The following is a 25,111-nucleotide window of genomic DNA, read 5'->3' on the forward strand; positions in this document are numbered from 1 at the left end:
GCGTTAGGTGTATCAATTTGTACTAGTTGATGCTATTATGAATATAGTTGATTAAAAAATGAAAGAAAAGTTAATTTCTCTAATACTTTCTTGGGTCTTTTGCCCTTTTTCTTTTTACTTAATTGAAAAGTTGACACGTTTCATTTCTATTAAAGTGGAATTATTAAAATTATCTCATCTTGAAAATTTGCTTATAGACATCTATCTCTACTATCTAATTATCGAGACAAAGACTTTCACTCGTGAATTATTCCTCTAATCTCTTTTGTTTTTAATCGAAAGGGTTAAGAACTGTGACAACTATTTTCACCTTTTCATTTTTGCACTAAACATCATAGTAAGTGTTGGTCTATATTTGTTTCCATGATTTGACATTGCAAAAGTGGGATTTTTTTTTTTTTTTTGGGAAAACTATTTGTTTTCCAATCAGCTGGTAAATTTCTCAATTGTTGAATAAAAGTTGTAGCATCCTCAGAAAAAAGAGAGACAGTACTACTAAAAAATCTCTATTTTCCCGCTAAATTTTTCATTAAAAAATGTCAGTGGCTATTTTCCACTACATAGTAGTATTAAGAAATTTCCTAGCATTTTAATGGGAACTTATTTCCCACCATGCGTTTTCCCAGTGAGCTTGTACGGTGAGAATAAGGTGGAAAAATCATATTTTATAGCACAAATTTCTCATTGAATGTTAGTGAAAAAAATCTCTATTTCTGATAGTGAGAAAAGAAACATCAAAAAAAAAAAAAAAAAGAAGAAGATAAAAAACAAGGGTTGATGGAGATTAAAGTCTGAAAAATATGTCCCAAGAAGTGTTGCGTTGGGATTTCAAGAAAAAAATTGGCAAGTATTTTCAATTATGCTCTTAGCATTAAAGAAGTAGCCCTTTCTAATATTACTTAATTATCAAAAAGCATCTAATAAACAAGAATAATTAGCAAACTCCACATGATTTTTATTAATTTCTTAATGAGCGTAAGTTTTGCTAAAATGACACTTATTTTGGGATGAAAGAAGTATACAATAGTTAGTAAGAATATGGAGAATATGCTATTACAAGTTGGTACATAAATGAGGTGCACTAACTTGAAATTGTCACTTTGACCTGAAATATGGACAAAGAAAGTGGTAATGCTTTGACCACACGTGGAACTACATGTGTGCTTGAATTTCAATACAAACTCAACAGGCAATGGCATGCCTTTTTTTTCTTTTTTCTTTTTTCTTTTCAATAAAGAGAAAAGTGTTTTCATATATTAAAAAATTTCAGATTCACCTCTGATTACGCCCATTTATAATATTGAGGATTGTATGGACCATTATTTAGTATATTAAAATCAAAAAGTAAATACGTAAAGAAAGGGATATGCGACCTTAAGTGAGAATTGGACATATCCAATCTTTATGAGTTCTGCCCGCTAGGTCTTTGAAGGAAAGATATCAAAGCCTAATATATTAAATTTTGAAAAATTGACATAAATAGCCGTCTACTAAAATAATAGTCAGAAAATATATATTATAGTAATTTATAATGTATATAAAATATATATTTTATATACAAAATAGTGTATATTATTTGTATATTTGGTTAATGAATGTAATTAATTATGGCTTGACCGGCCAAATGTGTAACTTTTCATATATTTTATGGATTCAAATATTTTACCTCTTGTCCCTCATTGCTGACATTGTGCCTTCAAGTGAAAATTACTATCTAACTTTGCTGTATGAACGGGAAGCCCAAGCAGTACTTTGCAAAAATAAGATGAACGACTTGCACCATGTAGATTTTTATGAATGAATATGAGGTGCCAAAACTCCTACGTAAATCATGTTTAGGATGCTCTAATTAGCACTATTAATCCTCAAAATTACTTTAATAATTCTATTCATCATATGTCAAAATATGAAGTTTGTGAATACCTCAAATTAAATTATGAGCCTTGGCATCACATATTCATCTGTGATTGAGGACTTGGTGAGCTTCATTTTGTAACGACCCGTTTGGTCGCTTTGGCATTTTGGAATCTTTTCCCCAAATTACCCTTTTCGTAGCTTGAAAATGATATTCCTGACTTGCGGGGATAGGTGGTACGGTTATATAATTGACGGGTAAATTTTAGAACTTATCTATTTAATGTGTGTGAGTGATTTATTCATAGAAATATTATTTTCACACATATTAGGTATACATTGGTGAATAATGTAATCGACTAAGTGGGTCAATTTTCACCTGTGGCATAGTGGTTGATTAAAGATGTTATTTTAGACAATTGATTTAGTTGATGATTAATGGGCCAAGTCCACAAGTCATTTAGTACCCTATATTACATGGCCTATAGATATAAGTAGGGTTTGACATGCCGAAGGATAGCATTAAAAACAAATTAGAGCAAAGAGTGGCTGGGCAGCGTCAACAAGAAATGAGTGAAAGCTCAGATAATGTTTACCTAAAGCTCCACATTTGGTTACTTTTGATTCCAAGACTCTAACAGTTGGATAGTTTGACTTGTACCTTGACATTAACCTTTATAATATTAGTTAGGTAGAAGTGAAATTAAGCATTAAGTTCGAATTGTGTTTTCCACTATCTTTTAGTATTTGGCCAAATGATAACGATGACTAAATGATTGGAAATGACAATGTAATGATGATATAATCACTGAGCAATAATAACGAATAGTGTATGATTTAGGAGTTCTACCTAAATTCGTAGGTTGAAGCTACTGTTTCCCCACTTCGCTTCAGGCTTTGGAATTCTCATAGGATTATTATGCTACAATTTGATTTTATTTTAATATAGTGGGTTCATATAATTGATTATTAGGGTATCGGATTAAATGTACACCTTTGAAATGTGGGAGCCTAAATTTTAATTCTAAGTTAAGATTTTGGGGTAATTGAAAATTTTGAGCCCTAATCTTAAGAAATGAGAATTTATGATTTGAGAGTCCATTTGTGGATGGAATTGACTAATTTTCTGAATATAAGACCCTTAGGTTATGGGTACAATGAGTTTGAAAGAAAATTCTTGTTTTGCCTTCGTGGGACCGAGGTCACTTTTCGGGGTGCGTTTTTGGGTTTCAAATATAAGTACAGCAATATGGGTGTTTTTAGATTCGTATTCTAACGTAGATTATATATTTGATAAAATTTTTCCGTTCGGAAGCACTTCGGAAGGGAAAAGCTTTGGCGTGAGAGTTCATGGTACCTGTTCGACATTGAGGTAGGTTACGGTTTACTTTATGTCTAGACTCCGGTTAGCGAAACGTATGTAGATAGTAGTGATTGACGGGGAAAGCATGATAGGTCTTTAGGCATGGTGTGGAGGTGAATTCCATCTAGGTTGGTATTGTCAACTATTATATGGGCTTGTCGCCATTATTGTGATACTGTTATATGGGCTTATCACCCTTATTGCGATATTGTTATGTGGGCTTGTCACCATGGTTGTGATTTCATGTACTTGATATAATTGTCTCTCTATCTCTTGTTATCTCACTTGTCATATGGAAGAGGAAGGTTATTACTGAGAAATTGAATATTGAATTGCATTTCATAGTATGAATCTGTGGAACCTATAATTGCGGTGATTATTGAGGTTGAATTCATGCGAGACATGCATCCCATATTCTATGTATTATTTGATGTGATTATCACCTACTTGTATCTCTGTCACATAATAGCTCACTCGTCTCATGAAAGGGAAGGATAATATTAATGATTGAACCATGGACAATAATATGACTTGTACTGGTTGATTTCATATTGGTGATATAGTTGAGACTGATAACATGCATGACATGCTTCCATATTACTCTTATGTTGTCCTGATGGTGAGGTGAGTGATTGAGAGACTCCGAGGTCTTTGCCGGAGATTGAGAGTGACAGAGAGACTCCGAGGTCTTTACCAGTGATTGAGTGTGATTTATAGCCTCCGAGGTTTCTGCCGGAGAGCACGAGTGGTACATGGACTTTGCGGGTCCCCCATGGGTCATGACTATGAGGCATTTCCATAGCATGTGTGTAGGAGAGTGGAGCGTGAGAGGTGACTACTGCATCGCATAACATTTGCATAGCACGACATGACATTGCATTGCATTGCACTCCATTTGAATTGCTATTCATGCCATTGCATGGCATATTCTCTGATTGATTCTTGATTGGTGAATTATTTAGTTGTTGTTATTTGTAAGGTATTTATTTTAGAGGCTTGATGGACTTGAGGTTTAGAGATTTCCACCTAGGCTTATAACCTGAGATATTGAAATCCCTTCTGACTATCGTTACTGCAAGACTTCCATATTTGCTCGAGTTGTGTCTGGGTTTGATTACTTATCTGCTTACTTGTTAGTTTCTTCTTTTTTATATGTGTGAACTAACCATTGTCGGCCTATGATACCTACGAGCCTTGTGTTGTGCTCATACTACTCTTGCTACACTCCTTGTGGAGTGTAGAGTTATTTTCAGGTGATGTTCGGAGTCTCACGATCGTTTCGAGGCATTCGTCAAAGGCGTTTGGGTGAGCTATTTGAGATCTTGCAACCCAGAGTCTCTCCTTAGATTTCTGTTGTTCTCTATCCTTAAACAGAAGTCGTATCCAATTTGAGTCTGTTATCTACTACAAATTATAAACTTCTTAGAAGCTCTTGTACGAGTCTAGACCAGGTTTTGGGAATTTCTTATAATAAAAGTATTTCTTCCGCATTGGTTTAATATTTAAACTGCTAAAGTGTGTTTACATGTTGTTATTCCGCATGTTGTATCAAATTAAGGTAGTTACCTGAAGGGTTCGCCCACCAGGGAGGGTTAGTGTTACGACCCGTCTAGAGGGCCGCGACGAGCACCCGGTGCTGGTCCACCCGGGCGCCCTTTTTACTCCCTTTTATACTTACATCTAGGTGAGCCACATAATTAGACATACATTTCCTTTCATCTATCAAACTAGTCCCATTGGACAACAACATCTTTATATCATCATAGACATCTATGCCACATCAATGTACATGGGCCGACGGGGCCGACAAAATGATATACAACACATGGGCCGACAAGGCCAGACATATCTAACCACATACACGTGACTACGAGTCTCTAATGAAAGTATAACATATCACATGAGCGGGACAGGACCCCGCTATGCCCATAATTATGTACACAAAAGAATAAGTACCCAAAAGCTATGGCTCCGAATGAAATGGAGCTCTGCTATGAAATCTCTGAGAAAGCAGCTATGGATCGAGCCTGTCTCCCTGTGCACCTGCGGGCATGACGCAGCGTCCACAAACAAAAGGACGTCATTACGAAGAATGTACTGAGTATGTAAAGCATGATCAACATCGATATGGAAGCTTAAATAACAACATAAGAAATAGCATAAAATGGGAGATGGCAGTATCATCGTCATATGCACTTGCCTTTCATAGGAACTTTCCATTTCTAATACGTATTTGTGTACATACATCATTGTCCGTATTCCACAACAGTACTCGTACCATATTTGTGCTCGTATTCGTATACCTGCCCTTATTCACATCCGTATACATAGTCATATCATGTGCGTATTCATGTCATATACATAATGTTTACATAACATACCCGACCTCGTAGGTTCGGTGTTTCGTTCATATCCTTATATAACATACCCGACTATATAGGTTCGGTGTTTCACGTACCCGACCATATATAGGTTCGGTGATCATACATACCCGGCCAACCAAGGCTCAGTGTTACACGTACTTGGCCCTACCAAGGCTCAGTGTTATCCATACCCAACTGCAGTGGTGTGCGCGCGTTACGTAATCATATACATACTCTATACATATTCATATACATACATTCTACCCGGCATCATAAGCTCGGGGTCTTATTATAGCCCTTCATAGGCACATATACATACAATAGCCCGTAGGCATCTTTAACATCATACTATTCTCATCATCATTACTATCATTATCTCTATCTTTGTTGTTATCGTTACATCTATCTTATTGGCCTACTCGTCATATGAGGAACTTGGTACAGCCGTAACGTATCAAGCATCGTGAGCTTACTAGCTCGGAAGATCATATCATTTGAAGGATATCATAGTCTCATAGGAGATTTAGACGTTTGGCCAAAGAAACAGGCCTTATGAAAGAAGGGTTAGCCTTACATACTTTTCCGTCGCACTATTCTACCCTTGCGCGTTCCCCTCCAATGTTAGCGTTTCTACATTCATTAAAGTCATACTATCATTAGAATCGATGATTAGCACACATGGCTAAAGTTAGGGAAAATCGGACAGTATTTCCTTTATTTATAGAACATTCCTCCATATCGTAATTCAACTCCCAAACGTCAATAATACATTCACAATATCATAACAATGGCCATTAGTCATTCACATTATCCACATTCCTCAATTTACTTCCATTTGCCCATATCTATGGCTATAACACATGATTTCGTCCATTCATATACAATGTCTATTTCATGGTCTTTCAACGTCATTTATAACCCATTCATGTCACAATATAACAACAATCATGATTCGATTCCAACTAATCCTCTAAATGGCACTATTCATCATTCATGGCCCATTTTATCATGTTCTTCTACACTCCAAGTATTCAACTCTCCAATACCTTAAACATCATATAAATATCATGAATCTTACCTTAGATGTTGTAGGAACAAGCTTTAGTTGATAATACTCCACTTTGAGCAAAACCCTAGTTTATCTCCATTGGGATTTCTTGACCTTGGATGATCTTTGATGGTTTTCTTACTCTTGATTCACTTGTTTTATGTTGTTGATCACCAAGTATCTTTGAATTCTTATGAAATAAATGTAGAGAGATGTTTTTGAGAGAAGGGGTGTGATGTAGAAGTGAAATGAAATAAGCCTTGGTCCCCTTATTTAATGACTTGAAAATCTGATTTGAAGTGCACAGTGGTCGTAAACATGGTTTACGGTCCGTATTCCAGTTTACGGACCGTCCTTCGTGGTCGTATTTAACCATTACAGAACCAGAAACTCAGGTTGCAACATGGTGATTTACGACCATGGTTTACGGGCCGTAAATCACTTTACGGTCCGTATTCCAGGTCGTATTTAACCATTTGATCAACTAGCAGGAAGTTGAAGTCTTAAATGCCAAAACACAACATGCCAGTTTACGGACCGTATACCATGTTACGGTCCGTATTTCACTTTACGACCAACTGGCCAGATTGCTAACCTGTAACTTTTCACATTTCTTAGACTTTTCATTCTAATCATCCACATCCATTTATATACATTGCTCATCTCATACCTTGCCTTATCTTAGCCAACTTTCTCGTCTTACATCGGATGCCTTTGAAATCTCGCCTAAGGTCATCAAACGTCATTTCTTACTCATGGAACATCATACACTCGTACTCATCACTAGTTCATTCACTTGCATACCAACGGAAGATTTTCCGAGGTGTAACAGTTAGTGTGAGTGCCCGCATGATCCATGATTTGGGTCGTGACACATTTGGACATTTTATCTAGAAATAAATAGCCCAAGTTCATATTCACTAATTTGCCATTGGTCTTCCATCTTTGTTCTCTATTTCTAAAAGTTGTGATATTTATTTTCTCTTCTATTTGAAAGTATTTTTGTTCTTTATGTGTTTTTTGATTTTAGGACACTTAGTTGTCTAACTTTTAAGCATTACTGAGTAACAGTCTCTAAATAATTCTTCAAGGAAAATTCATTGAAGTCATTAATTATTGCACCTATAGTTATTTGTTTTTTATTTACTTGTTGGTAGCCATACAATAATGAAGTCAACCTACATATTTAGAATATCTGAAGTTTAATAGCATCACAAAGAAATTAAATTATACTGATAGGAGTGGCATAGAAAGTACTAGAGTACTCACTAAACTTTAGTTGTGTTTCTTATGCTCAATAAATCACTACTCAACTCTCCTCCACAAACTCTTTCAGTTATTTGTGCACAAACCAACCTATTCCCCTTTACAGAGGAATCTAATCCCTATTGGGTTCCTAACCCATAGGAAAGAAGGCCTTGGACTAGCTTGACTCATCCGAAAAAAAGAGTGCTAAGACCGCTAATGCAGCTAGGGGAGTTTAGTTTACGGGGTATACTAGGGTGCTCCTTTCTCAAAATTTTCTAAGTATAATATAAGGTAGGTTTTTGGAACCCCAATTTTGGAGTTTTTCCCCATCCCCTTGTGCTAAAAAACAAACAAGCTTATCTAAAAACTAAAGGCAGAGCAACTATAAGGAATGGAACAGTAGAAGCTATAGTGCAGATAACGTTTCACTTTGTCGTCAGTCCATGCCTTGTCCATGGTTCTATCAATTATGGAGTCTTCCTCTAATTCCTCCACTCTCTATACATGTCAAATTATAGGATCTCTGTATGTATGCACTAAGGAATTATATCTCCTAGACAAAAGACTTCTAAACCTTTATTAGCCGGAAATGCGAAGGTTGAAACAAGTCGGCCGACCAAAGAAAATCAATTAGTTTAGTTCTGATCTGAGTAGGCTCATAACAAGGAATACCTTAGCCCATGTACCAGGGACTGGCCATCCTTCGTTTCCGGTCGGCGTTTCAGCTTTGTCTGTCGACAACAGAGTGTTTTGATCTGGTTCGATATAAAAGCGTAATTTTTAGACGAGCTGAATTGGACGGGTCAAAATGGGCTGAGTCAATGACCCATCCAAACTTGAGCAGGTTGGACGGGTCATCTATTTTACAAGTTAAGTTTGCCACCACTATCTCGGTGCGTTAATTAACAAACATCTAATTGTTAAAATCGTTAAATATATTTATTTCATATTATGTAAGTTGGTGCAGAAAATGAGCAAATTAGAAAGAAAATTAACTCTAATTCTAAGTGGTGCTTCTTCAGAAATGTCGCAGTAGCGTGTGATGGCTTGGATTAAGATACTAGACTAAACGAAAATTAGGTGCAGACTTTGAGAGTCAAACCCATTTACCTACATATACCAGCCATCTAGCTGGCTATTGCATATGGATACAAAAATTCAATGATATGCTACAAATGTCACGTTTCTTTTAACGCATAGAAATGGTCCATTCCTAAGAGATTTTTGAATGAGAGCTGTAATATCGTTAAACCTCTCTATAATAATCTTGTCTTTCTGGATTTTTTTGCTTGTTCTAACGATTAATTGTTAGTATATACATATAAGATCTTTTGATATTTGAATTTTATTTGTCTTTCATAGACAGAAATTATCCAAAAAATGATATGAATGATAATGGATTCTTTTATAGAATTGTCTGAATTAATGTAAGTTGGAATATGTGGAAAATGATAGAATACAAAAAGTACCTAACTGCATCTTTTAATTTTTCCTATTAAAAAATCACAAGAATTTTTTATCAGATGTGCCATATTCTTGTTGGAACGCAACTTACAAAAATTATCAAAGTTATATCTCTAATAAAATATTAATAGATCATTTTTCAGTTATATAAAATAATAAATACATAGATATTTGAGTAAATTTATTATAAAATAATAATTTTACAAAGATTCTACGATTATATATATGCTGAATATTAGTGCTATAGGTAAACAATAATTATTATAGAGAAAAATATGATATAAGAAATCAATCTAAAAAAGAATTTATTTGTTGGAGTGAAATGTTATTATAGAAGTGGTTGTTATATTACATGGAAGTCTACATGCCAACCAAACCTAGGAATAGACCACTTTTAAACTTCTCAAACAGGTCGCTACCTACTTCATATCATTCAACTTACGATTTCTAAGAACAACAACACATTAGTCTAAAATACTAATGTTTATAAATTAGTCTAAAACAAACGGCAGTAATTTTTTTTTTCTTCTTTGTCTGCACAAGCTCCATGAACCTTTTCCTGTCTTGAATAATATAATTAGCTTCAACACATTCTTATTTTCCCCCCCCCATTCAAAAACCAACAGAAGTGTGCAAGAAAAGCAAGAAGATAAAAGGAGATTATCTCATGAGGGCTTTAGCTTATACTCTTCTCCTTCTTCTACTTACAACAATATTAATGGTTTCTAGAGTTGAAAGCATAAGAGATATGCAAGAGAAGAATTATAATAAGAGTTTGCTTCAAAATCAGCTTCCAAGAGGACAAATACCACCTTCTGGTCCATCTCCATGCCATAACAAGCTTGATCCTTTCAATCAAAGTAACTTTTCTTTTCATCAAGATTATGCCATATGTCCTTAATACTTTTTCTCTTTTGGTATCTGCGTTGAAGCACGACTAAATATGGATTCATGTTGAGAAGTCTTACATTGGCGGATAAAACGCTCCCTAACAATGGCGACTGCGTACCTAGCTGGGCTAGAATCCGAGACTTTTGGTTAAGGATGAAGAAGAATTTACCACACTTCACCACAACCCTTGTTGATATGTGTCCATAACGTTTTAGTTCATCAGAAAATATATATCATACATTTATTTGTTCTTATTTATTTGTAATCATAACACTTCTTTGGTTGTTCATTCAATGAATTCAAAACAAATGAACATCCTTCTTTGACTTTTTTCCCATTGGGATTTAATGAATGATGTGGATAGGATTGATCTATGTATAACTACAAGAAATTTTTATGATAATGACGAGATATATAGCTCTTACAGCCCATTGATCTCCTCTTTTAATATCTAAAGAATGCCGTTTCTAACTAATTTATTTGATTTTTTTTCTATTCATTTTCTACGGTATTTTTTGATGAATTGTATGCACTCTCTATCTAAATTAAAGTATATTTTGTTGGAGATTGAACATTTTTATTTATTCATTTAGATTCCCGTCATGCTCTCTTGCATACGAGCTTAATTCTTGCTCTTACAAAAAAGTATGTAGCTATATTTTGTTGATGTATACATGAACCCAAAGATTATATATTATGTATATTTTGCTACCTATTGAATTACTTAGGATGTGTTCGGTACGGAGGAAAATGTGTTCTTGGAAAATAAGTGATTTTCTACTTATTTTCTCATGTTCGGTTGGGTAGTGAAAAATAAATGAATTTCTTACTTATTTTCTCATGCTCGGTTGATTGGTAGAAAATATTTTTCCGAAAATACCACCCATGCCCCGCCAACCGCAATCCAACCCTACCACCACCACTCGCCACCCACCCCACCCACCCCCAACCAAATCACACCCCCTGCACCCTCCAACGCACTTCATCTTCACCCACCCCAACCCCACACCACCACCCACGCCAACCCCACCCCACCCGAAACCTAATTTAACCAAGCAAACTTTTCATTTTTATAAAGATAAAATTAAATATGAAGTAAAAAATTTGGGAGGGGGTAAGGGGGGTGGGTGTAGAAAATCAAAAGAGAATTGTTTTCAAAACTTTTTTTAAAAAATTTAATTTTTTGGAGGGGAGGTTTGGGTGGGGTGGGGGGTGTTGTCGAAAACCAAAATAAAAAACTTTTCAAAACTTTTCTTTTTAAAAAGATTTTTTTTTTTTTGGAAGGGGTGTTTAACCGATTGGTCGTAGGTTCGAATCCTACTTGGGGAGATTTTGGAGTTATCGCTTTTTGATCTAGCGCTTTTGGAGAATCTTTGGACATCAAAAGAAGGAGGGGGGGGGGGGGGGGGGTAGGGATGGGCATGGTATGACAGATATCGATTACCATACCGAAATCGAAATTTTTTAAACCGCGGTTTTGGTATTATGGTACCTGGTACGGTAATTGGTATGCATTTTTAAAAAGTTTGGTATTCGGTACAATATTCGATATTCATAAAGAAAATACTGAAATACCGAATACCATACTGAAATATATAATTACATATACAATTCATATATCTTAGTACGGAGTATTATAATACTAACAAATATATAAACTAGTATTATTAGAAAACTAATTGTTTAAACGGTGGAACTTTGACTACTGTATCTTGCTTTAAATGTCTTTTTTGTGTCATTGATTTACGATGGGGATTGCTTGTACTTTCCTTTGAGTATTTTTACATGTGTAAGGTGTTTAGTACATAATAATTGAGACGTTTCTTAAGTAGTGGAAGTCATAATTCTCCATGATAGAAGTATATGTAAGTCGAAGTCGGACAAACTATGGTACTAATTTACCGTATTGTAAAATACTGAAACCGAACTTTAAAATATTGAACCAAACCGAATTAATTTGGTACGGTAATGGTATAATATTTTTAGAAACTGAAAACCAAAATTATCGTACCGAAGTTTCAAATACCGTACCATGCCCACCCATAGGGATGGGTGGGAGTTGTAGCAAACCAAAAAAAAAAAACTTTTCAAGACTTTTTTAAAAAATAAAAATAAATTGGAGGGGGTGGATGGTGTAAGAAACTAAACACAAAAACTTTTTTAAAAAAATTATTTTTTTTGGAGGGTGGTGGTGGGTGGGGGGGGGGATGGGTTGTGTAGAAAACAAAAAAAAAATAGGGTAGGGGTGGTGGTGCGTAGGGTTGTGTGAGTTGTTGGGGTATGGTGATTGGGGGGTGGGTTGGGTTGCTGGTGAAATGTCAATTGTGGACTTATTTTCCCGATTTTGATTAGGGAAGTCATTTTCCCTATTTTTAAGGAACTTGTTTTCTAAAGAAAATGTTTTCCAAATTTGACCAAACAAACATGAGAAAATTGAAAAACATTCTGGAAAATGTTTTCCTTCATACTGAACACACCCTTAGTGCCTATTTGATTTATCTGATCGTAAATATATAGCTGAGTATTTTTAAGTGTTGCAAACTATTTCTATAAATAAATGGTTATATGTGGATAGAAATGTTGAAACTGATAATAAACAGTTGATGTATTTGGTAAAAGAGTACTGATAAGTTGTTTGTTTGATAAAATGGCTAAACTGTCTCTCTCTCTTTTTTTTTATTTTTTTTTTTAATAAAATTTTGTAAAGTTTAAAATATTTCGTAAGGAAAATGGTTAAATTGAAAGTGCTTATACTAAGTTGACAATTATGAGTTGGGGAGATCAACTTATATTTCATCCAGAAATATAAGATTTTAGATAGCCGATACTTTTTTCTAAAAGTTTAAGTTATTAGAGTTTTCCAACATCTTTTTCCTCTACAAGTAATCAATCTCCAGCATGTTTTTCCTCTACAAAAGTGATGAATTATTTCGAGATGGTTTGGTATGATGGATAAGCAAAACTAGTGATGAAATAAAATTTTAGTATCATCTTATTCTTTATTTGGTTACTAATCGTGGGATAAGTTATTCCAGGATTAAAAATAGTACTGGGATAACTTATACCCATCAGAGGGTGGAATAGTAATCCTGGTATAACTTATCCCAAGATAAAACAGTGAAATTGACTAAAATAGACCTGAGGTTCTCAAAACTCTTTTTCTACTACATAAGGTGGAGGATATTTTTGTGAACAAACAACTTTTTCTTAAAAGTTATGCAATGCATGTTACTTTTAATGTAACAAACCAAACAATCAATAAGAAATAATATCAGGATAACTAATCCCAATATAAATAATCCAATTATAACTTATCCCAACATAATTAATCCTATCATAACTTGTGTTCAAATCAAACGACCCCTTATAGTTTAAAGGCATAGTCCACAGAGCCAAGTTTTGACCAGGTCAAACTTATAAAACTTGGACAAGATGGTGCAGTGGATGTAGGCACGTGTATACTTCTTCAAAAAATAACATTCTTACACTAATAATATTATTTAGAGAAAAGACATGTTTTAACCCTTTGAACTTGGCACGAAAATTCAGTTTGAAAACTAAATTTAACTTCTATTTATTTACCCCCCTTAACAACTTACGTTTTAATTATTTTCCCCCTCTAGTGGCCCAGACCAGTTGAGGGATGGGTAGTGTTAGACACGCGCGAGCTAATTGGTCCACGCCATTATTTAATTCCCCAACTTATTTTTACCCGTCCCCACATAAAAAACCCGACCCAACCTTAATTAACCCGATCCATCCCAAACAAAAGACCCAACGTCGGTTCCCAATCGACACTTTCCCCTTTTCACTCCTCAACCAAACCTTCACTCTACACAAACCGATCATTGCAAAGTTAAAAATCCAAAATATACGTAAATGTCGTTTCTGAGTGATATTGAAGATTAGTTAGCCACAAAGGTACACGATTCTTGTTGTTCTCGTTAGGATTTGTCTAGATTTCGATTTTACTATTTTTCAGTTGCAAAAAATTTATCTTTAACTTCTTTTTGGTAACTGAATCTTGTAATTTTTCATTTGTTTTTAATTTTAGGTTTTGTGAAGAAAATGGACGATGTGTTTGTGACTTTGAGGTTTAACCACGGAGGTAATTTAGAAAAAAACCCTCGTATTAAGTATGTTGGAGGTAGTGTGACAGATTATTTTGATGTTGATCTTGATAAATTCTCTTATTTTGAGCTTGTTTACTATGTTAAAGAAATCGGTTATAATGTTTCATCTTGTTGTGTATATATTAGACTACCTAAATGTCGATTTGTAGTAGAAGTTAAAAGTGATAGGGACATTATTGGTATTGCACCTCAATTAAAAAACCGAGATATTGTTGTAATTTTTGTGACTCATCTTGTTGAGGAACCTATTGTGGTCACCCCTGCTCCTCCACCTATTACCCCTGTGGGTGGGGAATCTTTTACTGCTTTTGATAACCCCACATGTGAAGATATAAATGAAAAGGTTAGGGCAGGTGAGGGTAGTCAAACATTTGGGGGTAGTGAAGGCTTAGGGTTTAAAGAGGCTACTGGTCTTGATGAACTCTTGGGTGGGACTTCAGGTGCTACTGCAGCTGATGATGATAATGATTTTGACTTAGAAAGTGAGAGTGAATCTGAGGAGTCTGACAATGTAGTGGTAGAGGAAGGTGAAGAAGAATAATTTGATAGTGATGTCCATGAGGAGGATAGGAATCTAAGGAAAGATAGGGTGGCTCTAAAATAAAAATTAAAAAAAAAAAAAGGCTAAGAGATCTGAAGGGATAGATTTAGGGCCAAAGGGTGTAGATATGGGATATGATGAATATTTATCTACGAGTAAGAGTACATATGAAGGAAAATTGGGTGGGGATGAGCTATTTTATGACTCAGATGAACCTGTTAGCTTTGAAATAGAGACTGATGATGAAGCTGATGACAAATATGTGGTTGAAAAACCTACCAAAAAGTCAAGGAGACCAAAAAGAATTAGAAATAGGGTTATTTTTTATCCTAAGTGTAAAGAAATAGTTTGGGAGACTGGTCTTGCATTTGAAAGTGCTAAACAGTTTAGGAAAGCACTTACTAGGTATGTAGTTCAACAACATATAGAGTTGGATAAATATGTCAATGAACCAACTAGGGTGAGGGTAAAGTGTACTGCTGGCTGTCCATGGTTATTGTTTGCCAGTTTTGATTCTAGAACAAATGATTTTGTTGTGAAGAATTATAATCCTGTTCACAAGTGCAATGGCACAACAAAGAACAAATTGGTAAATTCTTTGTATATTTCAGAAAGGTACAAGGACAGAATTATTTCTGAACCTGGCATTAGAATTTTTGAGCTTCAAAATTTGGTAAGAAAGGAATTAGAGGTGTATATTGGTAGGACTGTGGCAAGGAAAGCCAGAAGCATTGTTTTGCAACAAATCATGGGTGACAATGTAGAGGAGTTCAAAAGAATTTTGGATTATAGGGATGAGCTTTTAAGGACTAATCCAGGTAGCACATGTGTGGTTAGGCTGAGTGAAGAAATTTTTGAAGGCGGAGTCAAAAGGTTTCAGTCCTTTTATATATGTTTTGATGCCATGAAGAAGGCATTCAAGGCTGGTTGTAGGAGGGCAATTGAGTTGGATGGGTGTTTTTTAAAAGGTGTTAGTAAAGGGCAAATCCTTGTGGCTGTTTGTAAGGATGGGAACAACCAGATGCTACCACTGGCTTGGGCAGTGGTTGAGGTTGAGAATACTTTTACTTGGAGATGGTTTGTCAACATTCTAAGGCATGATCTTGAGCTTGGAGATGGGACTGGTTTGACAACTCTTTCAGATATGCAAAAGGTAATGTATTCTTGGTTATTGATTTCTAAATTTTTTTCATTCTCTTTAACTTATGCTGCTCTACTGTCACCTAATTTTTTTTTACATGTTATTGTAGGCTCTGGATATAGCCATTAAGGATCTGCTGCCAAATGCAGAACAAAGAATGTGTGCAAGACATGAGCTTGCCAATTTTTTCAAAAAATGGAAAGGCATAGAGATTAGAAACTGCTTCTGGAGATGTGCTAAGTCCACATATGAGCAGGAGTTGCAAAAAAATTTGGATCATATGGAGAAGTTAGGTGATGGAATAAATGGAGATTGTTGTATTACAACATAGATAGGTGGTCCAAGGTCTACTTTAACTACCTCAGCTGTTGTGATAGTATTGACAACAACATGGCCGAGAGTTTTAATTCCTGGATTTTGGGGCCAAGGCACAAGACCATTATCACAATGCTTGAGGAAATTAGAGTCAAAATGATGAGAAGGGTAGGACAACTAAGAGAGTTTTCTGAGACTTGGATAACAAACATCAGCCCAATGGCTTTGAAGGTATTGCAAGAGAACACATCAAAGTCAATGAAGTGTACTGTTGAATGGAATGGTGAATATGGCTTTGAGGTCAAGGACAGCTGGGGTAATAAATTTATAGTAAATCTGAACAGCAATACTTGGTTCTTCTACAGTACTAGTTCAACAAGGTCAAGTGTTGGTTCTTCTACAGTACCAAGTAATTCCCAACCAAGTAGAGGAAGGGGAAGACCAAGAGGTTCTGCCAAATAGGTAAAAACTTTCCTTGTTATTTACTACTTGATTAAATATTACAATCTTACATTTAGTCCAACTACTTAAATATGAATTAGGCCAAGGCTGCTGCATTTCAATCTGGAAAGGGTATAGGACAGTCGTCTACATCACAGGTATTACTTAGCTTGTTAAATTACCACTTAATCAATTTTACAATTCTAAGTGTTTGACACCTTAAATGTGACTTAGGCTTCTGATGCAAGTGCATCAATTACTGGAAGAGGGGCACCCTTTAAGAGGCCAAGAGTTGTGGGAATGGGAGTGCTTTAGACCCAAAGTGGTTTCAAAATTGTCAATGTAAGTTTGCAACCTCATTAACCATTTACTGCAAACAATCTAGCCTAATGGAGATCTATTTTATTAATGCAGGCCGGAATGGCAAATCAGTCTGCAACCACGCCTATGAATTTAGCAGTAGTCACTGGTAGTCTTGGACATCACAAACCAAGACCAGGAGGACTAAAATGGAAAAGGAGTGCAGCTATAACACAACAAGGTCTTCAACAAATGAGTGGACAAAAGAGAATGAAAACAAGGGCCAAAGCTGCTGAGTTGAACTCTTTAAGTCAAACAAGTTCATCAACTGCCCAGAAATGAAATGGAAAAATAAAGTTGAATTAGTTTAGTCCTGTATGTGTATGTCTTTGGTACTGACTGTTATGCAGCAGTGACTGCAGGTTTTAATGTTGTTTTTGTGAAACAATTATGGTACATTTGTCAATTATGTTTTTGTGAAACATATTAAGAAGCTGTGACTGCAATTTTGCCCTGTATTGACATTCTATTCTTGCAATATTAAGCAGTTGTGACTGCAATTTTGCCCTGTATTGACATTCTATTCTTGCAATATTAAGCAGCTGTGACTGCAATTTTGCTGTATATTTCCTGGTTTTGTGACAGTTCAGTCTTGCAATGTTGTGTATGACATTAAATGCATAGAGAAGCTGCCCAGTTATGACTGCAATGTTGTGTAAAACACTAAATGCAGTAAATTTTTCTGAGTAGTGTTTACACATTCGAGCAGTGTACGTTGGGCAGTGTACAGATTTGAGCAGTCAAACATATTGAATCTGAGTTAGTAAATGATGGTAGTTGGTACTTGGGAGTGATTGTCAAAACCAATGAATCCGAGACATCATTAACTACTTGATCACACTAACACTATAACTCAACTCAATTATAAATAGGCATTCTTTCCATCTCACTTTCACTCAACTCAAATAACTCTTAATAAATATAGTGATATTAAAGAGGCAGCCTTCATCTAAGATGGATGACATGGAAATGGCCGCATGTTTTGACAAAGAATTGACGAAATCGTACGTCGAAAAAGACGATTTCGTAAGTGTTGTCGTATTATATATTTTCAATTGTTCTTTTACCTCTTTTGGTAATAACATGTTTTTTTTTTTTGCAGATCCTTCCAACTAACATACTGGAATTTCTTCTAAACACCGACAAGGACGCCGTTGTTCATTACGACGATCATGAGTATAATATGAAATACAAGGTCGGCGTATACACGCGCCTCGCTCAAGGCTGGAAAGCCTTCATTGATGCTGCCGGATTAGGGATAGGAGATGTGTTGTGTTTTAAGGCATGTTTAGATGAGAACGGCATAGTGTTTTTTGTTCATGTAAAGGAGGATCCGGAGATCGTAATGATAGATTAGGTCTCTAGATTCTCTATTTAAAGTAATTTATAAAATTTCTCGACTTTTTCTATCATTTTCAAGGTAATATTTTCCATAACAACAAATTTCTTCAACAAGAGCATAAAGTTCTTCCATGACATTTACATTACAACAAGAGCATGAAGTTCTTACATTACCTACTACGCGATTACAACATACAACAACATAAATTCAGTTGATTAAGGAAGCCGCCAAAAAGCCAATAAATATTCCCCACGAAATCAAAAGCAACATCCTTGTATTTGCAAGTTTCTCCTCCAAATTTAGAACTTTTTTCAAGTCAAATTGCTGTTTACTCTTCAAGCCAATTAATTCCTCCTTCATTTTGTTCACTTCAATTAGACGTCTAGCCTCAATGACAATTAATTCTTCTTGCAATTTGTCCCTTTCGATCTTGACCGCATCTAACGACGACGTCAAATTTTGAACATTATTCCACTGAATCTCAGGGAACAATTCATCTTCCCATTCCCAAAATCCACAAGAATTGCCCTTAGGCCTCGGATATTTGTAGAATTTTCGTCCGGGATTACTAGGAGTCGATGAAGTGAGGTGTTTTGCAATGGTGCCACAATTACATTTTACGTGAGATGAACAGCTACCTTGAGACATTTATGAACCCACAATATTTTCGAATTACCACAGAGACACTACTAAAAAAATTGATTTTCCCGACCTAAAAAAATGGCTATTTCCGACCTCATGAGGTCGGTTTTGGCCAGAAACCGACCTCAAATTCAGGTCAGAAAATAGTGGGTCGGAATTATTACCGACCTCATGAGGTCGCAAAACACCGACCTCATGAGGTCGGTAAAGTTTTTTAGCCGAGCATTAATTAATTAAAATACCGACCTCATGAGGTCGGTAAAATTTTTTAGCCGGGTATTAATTAATTAAAATACCGACCTCATTAGGTCGGTAAATTATATTAATTATATAATCATATGAGTTTACCGACCTCGTGAGGTCGGTAATTTATATGAATATATATGATATATTTTGCAAAAAACCGACCTCATGAGGTCGGTAATTAGCCATATGTTGAATAATTTTGCAGAAAACCGACCTCATGAGGTCGATAATTTGCAATTTCTGGGAAAATTTTCCAGAAAACCGACCTCATGAGGTCGGTAATTAGCCATATGTTGAATAATTTTGCAGAATACCGACCTCATGAGGTCGGTAATTTGCAATTTCTGGAAATTTTTTCCAGAAAACCGACCTCATGAGGTCGGTAATTAGCACTTTCTGGGTAAATTTTGCCCATTACCGACCTCATGAGGTCGGTATGCTGCAAAACAAATTGTAGCACCTACCTGTTATTCCAGCTGCCTCCCTGTCAAGATGAAAATAATTTTACTTTCAACTAAAACGAGCCCAAATAGCTTCCAACAATACACCAAACTACTATAAATACATAAAACAATAAGCTACTATTACAACACATATATTACAACCACCAAAACATCAAATTCAATTCGAAACTACTTCAAAGTTGAATAAAAACGTCAATCAAACATTCACAAGAGACATTAATTAAGCTACTTCAACCTTCGCAAACATCAAAACAACATTAAACTACTTCAACATTGGTAAACATCCACAAAACATTAAACTAGTCTACACTAAGTTAGTCTACAACATTAGACTACTTTACCCCTCGCAAATCCACAAATCCACCATAACATTAACATTCAAACATGCCTTTGTGTGTTTGACACGTGAGTCCCATCATCAATCGCAAGGTTTTCTGGTGGTCTCCGGGGAACCGCTGTCTCGTTAGCCTTCTTTGTTTTCTTACCCCTCTTTTCACCTGCCATCTACACAATAATATATGTAATTATCGCAAATATAAATTAATAGAAAAGGGACAACTTCAAAATTTATTTAAATAATTCACCTATTTAACTAAAATCAACGAACTACATAGTACATATGATCTGTTTGTAAGTTTATTAATCTGGTCATGAGAGTGAGCTTTTTGCTTCTTTTTTTTTTGTTCTTCATGATTTAATTGTTGTTTGACACTTTTTATCACAGTCTACTCTAGTACTCTTTCCAAGTTTCCAGTAGCATTTGAGAAATTCTGGAGGGTTCTGTATTCTGTATAGGATTCTTTAAAATGGCAGTAACATTTTAAGAGACTAAATCTTCAAGTTATCTTTGATGTTAAACACTTAAACCTTCATATTTTGTCCTACAGAGTTACATTTTAGAACCTTAAACATTACTCACATTTTTTCCCTTTTGTAATTCTGTACTGTGTTCTTTTTAGAGGTGATAAGGCATTTTGCAGCAGTGATTGCAGATACAAAGTAATCAATCTCTTAATAATGCACACATCATCATAAACAAAGTAATGATAAATCATGTTAGCCCAGACTCTGCCAAGAACCAAAGTGTCTCACATGATGGTGACATTGTTTCGGTTAAGGTCTTAACTCATATCTTAAAATCAAACCAGATTTTTCTCGTATATGATCAGATGCCGAAAATGCAGCCAGTAAAAAATTCAGTTTCTTTCTACAGCTTAATACTAGCATAAATTATCTGCTTTCACATGTTATATACTCCCTTACCTTTTAATGGCAAAAACAAGTAACTACTCAGTAACATATAAGGCCATATGACCAAGTGTATGGAGTTTTTTAATGGCAAAAACAAGTAACTACTCAGTAACATACAAGGCCATATGACCAAGTGTATGGAACTAAGATCATAATATGAGATTTCTGGACACAGAGAAAAAGATTGTGTCACTATTATCTAGTAGAAGATATGAAAAACTCTCTAACCATCAACAGGGAATAAAATTAATATCAAAAAACACATTTGCCTATAGATCCACTAAGTATGCAAATTGTTCCTATGAAGTACAAGTTGTGACATGAGGAGGGTCCCGAATTACTTTTCTTCCACTTGGTCCATCATTATTATATTCCATAAGAAAAAAATAGAAAAATGTATTCCAAAGAAATATAAATGCAAACTGCTTACCCCGACAAATAGTGTTGTTACTCTGCCACTAGTGGATGCTACATAGAGTTTTTCAAGCACCTAAAAAAGTTTTTTAAAGAAAAAGGTTAGGAGTATAAGAAAAGAAAGGTTGCTTAAAGAAAGAAGAAGATCTGTGACTAGAGCTGAGATGTTGTAGAATTGTTTAGGATAATTGTTCCAAAGCATTGTTGTACATTAGCCAGATGGGAAAATGCAGCTCTGGTTCCATGATCACAAGTTTACTAGGATCTGTAGGTACCAACTTAAGATGATGTCTAGATATATACCTGCCCACCGCTTGTTGCCCCTGCAAGCTAAGCATTCAAACTCGGTTGTGATGTGCGTCAAAACGGCATGGAATAGCAGTCATGCGTTCACTTCGTTAGGTAAAATCAATTTTCTTGTCAGCTGCTAAGATTACATCAACTCCTCTTTGCATATTGCCATTGTAGATGTAGGAATCATCCCAACCCATATTCCTCTGCTTCCCCAAGTGAACATATGTAGGAAATAATGTTGTTAGTCTGTGATGACTAAGTATGCATAAGTGAGAAGTCAAATGTAAATAATATCCATATTAACATCTGATAATATGCGCACAACTGCGTATCTAACCAGCACAAAATGGAACAAGCTACAAGTAAGCATCTGCTCAAGGTATTATCTCAAAAAGGAGGAATAAGCTTGTAGTGAATTCTGTCCCATAAACTTGATGCTCAAAGGAAAAGAACTTATATAGCTTATCACAAATGATCTTAACTTCAGATCAATAAAAAAGAGAAAGTAGAATAACTATGAACAATAGCTTCTGTACTCTAAAAATAAAAAGAACATCACTACATTAAAGGCTTAGCAGAGATGGTAATGAAATTTATAACATAAACTAAAATGTTATAATTTGGTATTAAGGGGCAAGCCTTACCTGAATGAGAAGATCCATGAGTTTCTGTGATTATAATGGGAGATCATAGATGTATCTTCATAATTAGCGCCACTCAACAAATCAACTTTATTATCAATAGTGCACTAACCGAAATAAAAAGAAAAGAATTAGCCATGACAACATCTGCTGCAGAGCTGATAATAAAAGTAATCAAGTAACACGGTTAAAAATTTAAGATACATAGAATACTAAACTCTTAAATTTCTCAACTATCCACAATATAATCTATAAGAATGGCATAACGTAAATACCGAGTGTACTGCTTTTTTGTGGAAGACGGTTTGCAAAGATTTTGGTTTATGTGCACTAACTTTTCTCAAATCCCAAATGCATGCACTACCATCTGTAAAACTTGTTGCCATAAAATTACAGTTGTCTGATGTAAAATCTATTGTATTAATGCTACTGAGCAGATGGCCAATAGTTTTTTTATTGTTAAACCAAACTAATCCAAACCATTACATTATGTAAAATATAAGAACTTTCATGAATTAAAAATAGTACTGCTACTCTAGATCTGTTTAACATAAACTCTATAGTATCCCTGCACATTGTATCTTCATAATCATTGCTGCACTTTTGAGCATCAGGTGAGATATTAGCGTGCGTAGTATGAATGATCAAATGAACAACTTAACTGCTTACATTTTAGACAGACAGAGAAGATATATTCACAAGCAGATAGCTTATGTATACTTTAACTCAGATTGATAGGGAGCAAAGACAGCCAGAAAACTATGCTTTTCAGTTAAATTTGAGAGAAAAAGGATTGAAATGGTTCTGATGCCCTTAATGTTTCAACTTTTATGATAGGACTCAAGTCTTATCCTTTAGTTAAACTCTCCTTCTCTTTCACATAAGGCTACTTAACTATACTTTAACATATACCAGGTCCTTAAGCACTAGCAGTCAGCATAACAATACACATAGTTAAACTCTCCTTCTCTTTCACATAAGGCTACTTAACTATACTTTAACATGTACCAGGTCCTTAAGCACTAGCAATCAACATAGCAATACACATAGTTAAACTCTCCTTCTCTTTCACATAAGGCTACTTAACTATACTTTAACATGTACTAGGTCCTTAAGCACAAGCAGTCAGCATAACATTCACACAGGGAATCAAACTTCCAAGAAAGAACAAAGGAAGTCATGGGGAGGGGTTTGCCATGTTAACAACAACATAAGGTAAATATAAAGCCTATGACTTGAATAGGAAGGCACAACACAAAACAAGAACAATGGGATGACAAAACTCTAGGCAGAATGCAATAGTGTGAAACCTATAATTTGAACAGGTAGAAGCAGTACAAGTAGAAAACAAAGCAGACACACTTAAATTTTCAGAAATAGCCCAGAAGTGATGGAGTTCATAAGAATGAGACAAATACACAGGCAGATATACATAAAGCTCTCATGCAGACAATAACTCAAAGAAATGAATGAAAGATACTGCAGAATCCATGCTTTTGATTTCAATGGAATCATGGACAAGAACATGTCATCTGTTTGCCTAGCAGCAATTCAGCTGAAATGCAGCAATAGCAAACTGTATGTAGTTAGTTAGTAGGAGAAATGGAAGCTATTTATACTTCAGTTTTCTGAGGAAAGGATTAGATTCAACTAACTTTACATCTGACATTGACAAAAGAAACTCAAAACCTTCTGATTTTTCTTCTCTCCAGTGAATATGCAAAAGTATCACAGAAGTTCAAGAAAGAGAAAAAATTAAGACTAACAACATTTATTAAACAGCAAAAAAAACAAAACACAAAAAAGAAGATTACAGCTACTAAAAGCCAAGAATATGCAACTAAAGTTCACCCTTTTAAGCAGGACTAGTCAAACAACATGAAAAAAGATTACAACTACTAAAAGACATGAATAAGCAACCAAAGTACCCCTAGCTACTGCAAGTACATCAGGAATTTAACAAACCACCTGCAAGTCCATAGCAAATTCATGGAACTCAAAACAACTTCAGCTGAAATGGCAACTAAAATAAGGGAAAGATTGGGTCAATTCCAGCCAAGGCTTTAACATTTTAGTAAGAGTTAACAAAAAAAAGGGGAAGTAACTTTGGGAATTAAAATGAAAAAGGAAATTAGTGAATCAAAGGAGAAATTAGGGCTTACCTAGAAGATGGAAAATGAAGGTGGAGAGCAATGGAAGAAGAGAAGGGCGTGAGACATGGTGACGTCGCCAGAGTTATACTAGGGTTAGAGAGAGAGGGGGAGAGAACAGTGAGAGGAGAGAAGCAGAGAAATAGGAACGAATTGGGTCTGGGTGCATTTTAGTTCAGTGATTAAAATAATACCGACCTCATGAGGTCGGTATATTTAATAAGTTTATTTTAAATTAAAAATAAAGTTATAATATTTATCAGGAAATAAATTTCCGACTTAGTGAGGTCGGTATATTATTTGTTCAAATTTTGGTACAATATTACCGACCTCATGAGGTCGGTTTTTTTCCGACCTCAACTGAGGTCGGTTTTTTGAGATCGGGAAAACCAGTTTTTTTAGTAGTGAGAGTGATTATGGACAGAAATTTGGTGGAGAAATTTGGTGGAGGAAGAATACATATATGAAGGAGCAATGGTGTGAGCAAGAGGAATTTCATGAATGG

At 35.2% G+C, this 25,111-nt stretch overlaps 1 protein-coding gene across 1 annotated transcript; it reads left to right on the top strand.

The window, feature by feature from the left end:
* The first annotated feature begins 15,032 nt into the window (after window positions 1-15,032).
* On the top strand, window positions 15,033-16,377 carry LOC132613276 (uncharacterized). The gene is made up of 2 exons (XM_060327302.1): window positions 15,033-16,058; window positions 16,156-16,377. The coding sequence occupies exons 1-2, from the start codon at window positions 15,033-15,035 to the stop codon at window positions 16,375-16,377; spliced, it is 1,248 nt and encodes a 415-aa protein (XP_060183285.1).
* Window positions 16,378-25,111: the final 8,734 nt, after the last annotated feature.

Source organism: Lycium barbarum, chromosome 10 (genome assembly GCF_019175385.1).
Source record: "Lycium barbarum isolate Lr01 chromosome 10, ASM1917538v2, whole genome shotgun sequence".
Lineage (NCBI taxonomy): Eukaryota > Viridiplantae > Streptophyta > Magnoliopsida > Solanales > Solanaceae > Lycium > Lycium barbarum.